At 33.1% G+C, this 2,875-nt stretch overlaps 1 protein-coding gene across 1 annotated transcript; it reads left to right on the plus strand.

The window, feature by feature from the left end:
• The first annotated feature begins 1,637 nt into the window (after positions 1-1,637).
• Positions 1,638-2,597, plus strand: LOC145674191 (uncharacterized). The gene has a single exon (XM_081744023.1). It carries the CDS (start codon positions 1,638-1,640, stop codon positions 2,595-2,597), a length of 960 nt encoding a protein of 319 aa, XP_081600149.1.
• The last annotated feature ends 278 nt before the right edge of the window (positions 2,598-2,875 follow it).

A 2,875-nucleotide genomic window follows, 5' to 3' on the forward strand; every position in this document is an offset into this window, starting at 1 on the left:
GAAAGTCTCGAAATATATAGTGTGAAATTAAAATTGTTAAAGTATTATTATCGTACAGTCTGTCGTTCCGCTTCTTATTTTTTGCCTTCATTCTTGACTTAGAATTATGGTATGATATAACTCTTCGTAGCTAATTTGCTAGCGCTAATGCTTTCCATGTGTGTGTTCCAGGTTCAATCATCAGTGGGTATAACATACCCGGGATAAAACCCTAATAGTAACTCATATTTCACTTTCAGCAATAGACTTTGTCTCAAATAGCTTCAGTACTGCATATACAATTAAACTCTATTAAATTATCCCCAGTACTATACAGTAGTTTATTTCCTTCCTTTGAATAAGAATTGTTCAAGACCTCCTAACGGATAACGCAATACATAGCAGCACGAATGTATTTAATCGTACCGAAATTGAAATTTTACAATTTCTCAGTTATTATCCAAAACATTCTGCTTTGACTGTCATTTTTAAAAACAGAATATAATATTCATTATCTTAAGAAATAGAGTAAATTATTACTACAATATATTTTGTTTCAAATTGATCAAATGCTTTATTACAGTTTCACATCTCAGTGTTGACACTTTAAACAGGAACTTCCTTAACCTTGTGGTGGGAGCTACGACACTCATCTTTGCTGTGTGTGGTCTTGGGTTGGGTCACCAAACAAGTTAGATTGAAAGTCCGATGTTTCGTATAGTTCGCGTTTCAATTTAAGTACATTCTGTTTCTTATACAATTTCATAAGGTCGTAATGTATTACATAAGCATATATCCAGTGCCGTAACATAGATTAAGCTTATTCCTGAGCTCTCAGCGGTGCATGTGATCTTTATTCGAGAAAACTAATCGTACGTTTAATGTTCAACTTTTATATTGATTGAAAATTACTTGCGAAACATTGGATATACATATTATGTAAGTATACAGGTAATTTGAGCTATATGTATCTATTTTCTCTGTCCCGGCAATACGAGTGATTCTTAACTTTATAGTTTTCTTTTCTATTAATTTTTGTAGTTTTGCTGCAATATGAAGTCAAAAATATTTTTTTCGCTGTACGAATTTCGTGAAATTTTGGATCCGTTTTTACCCTACCCCTTACCCAGTAAACGTTTTATATATATAGAGTATATGTTGCAGTTTGCAACCCTTGTGAGTATGTGACTGTAAATGTGCTCCAGTTTAAATGATGTGATTCAGTGGTTTTTCTGCATGTGAGAGGCAGCTGTTGTATCTGCATTGACAAGTAAGTACCAGTGCCATCGACAAATATGGTATACAGTCATTTTATTTCACTGGTCATTATAAAATCCACTTATTAGTTTGCGTGATACTCTAGCATCGAATGTAAACAAACTATTCAGCATTGCTAACTCACTCTTGGTAATTTTCACAAGTGCGTAGTACCAGATCATATGTAAGCAAAAACTTTGAATTCAAGTAGTGACATTAAAAGCTGGTGAAAAATACGTATCACATAATTGGCATATTTACAAATATTAAAAAAGTTAGTTTCTTACTTGTCAGAAAACCAATCATTTAAATAATAGAAGAATTTGGGAGCACATTATTCGGGTGCACATCGTTTTTGTTTTTTTTCTTCTTTTTCTTCTTTTTCTCTTGAGTGGTACATCATGGGAATCTGCGGTAAATGTTCGAAATCAGTGTCTAGACTAGATGTAAATTCAAAAATTCAGTGTAAGGAGTGCAGCAATATTTATCACAGTGCTTGTGTTGACTTGAAGGAAGATGATGTGAAATTTCTTAAATCCTCAGACAATGTATGGCGATGTAAAGATTGTGAGAAGGCCCGACGGAAATCCATGTCTGGTGACAGTTCTGTGGATAAGGCTGAAAAACTCCCCACTTTGTCTGAAGTACACAATTTGTTACTATCAATCAAAAAGGAAGTCGACGAAATTAAAGGCTCTAATAAAAGACTGGAGGATGAGTTAGGTGCTTCGTTAAACACCATCCATGAAAAACTAGACGAGAATTGTAACCTCATCAAATATCAAACTGAGGAATTGAATAAATGCATGAATATAATTGACGAATTAAAGAATCAAAATCTATCGTTAAAAAAACAAATTGACAAATTAAAAGTTCATGTAGATGAATTGGACCAGTATAGTAGAAGGAACACAATTGAAATACAAGGTATACCTGTCTTACCAAATGAAGATGTTAATAATATAATTAAGAGAGTAGGTACAGCATTGGACATAAGTGTTACTAATGATATGATAGATGTATGTCATAGGTTGAAGAAATCTCCCAGCCAACCAGAACCAGGTATTATTGTTAGATTTGTTAGGAGATTAGATAAGGATAAATTTATTGCAAAAAGAAAAGTGAAAAGAAATCTCAGTTGTAAAGATCTGGGTCTGTCAGTGGGTGGGACTATTTATGTCAACCAGAGTTTAACATTGCACCGTAGAATAATCTTTAGTGAGGCCAGGAAAGTTAAGAGAGAGAAAAACTTTGCTTTCCTCTGGGTTGACTATGCGGGTAATATCAAATTAAGGAAAAAGGCTGATGACTCCTTTGTATATACCCTCACTACTATTGATGAAGTCAGAAGTTTAACGTAAAATATGAACAGCAATGATCAGACGTTATTTTTAAATTATCAAAATGTTAGGGGTATTCGAACCAAATTACATAAACTGTACACGGGTATTGCAGCCACTAATTTCGACATAATACTTTTGACTGAAACTTGGTTGTGTGACGGTATATATAATAATGAATTTATTGATGAAAGGTATAATGTATTTAGATATGATAGAATTCACAAAGATGGAGGAGGTGCACTTATAGCAATTTTAAAGAACTATAGTGTTACTGAAATTCCAATTCTTATAAATTA

Source organism: Thermobia domestica, chromosome 17 (genome assembly GCF_964235325.1).
Source record: "Thermobia domestica chromosome 17, izTheDome1.hap1.1, whole genome shotgun sequence".
NCBI lineage: Eukaryota > Metazoa > Arthropoda > Insecta > Zygentoma > Lepismatidae > Thermobia > Thermobia domestica.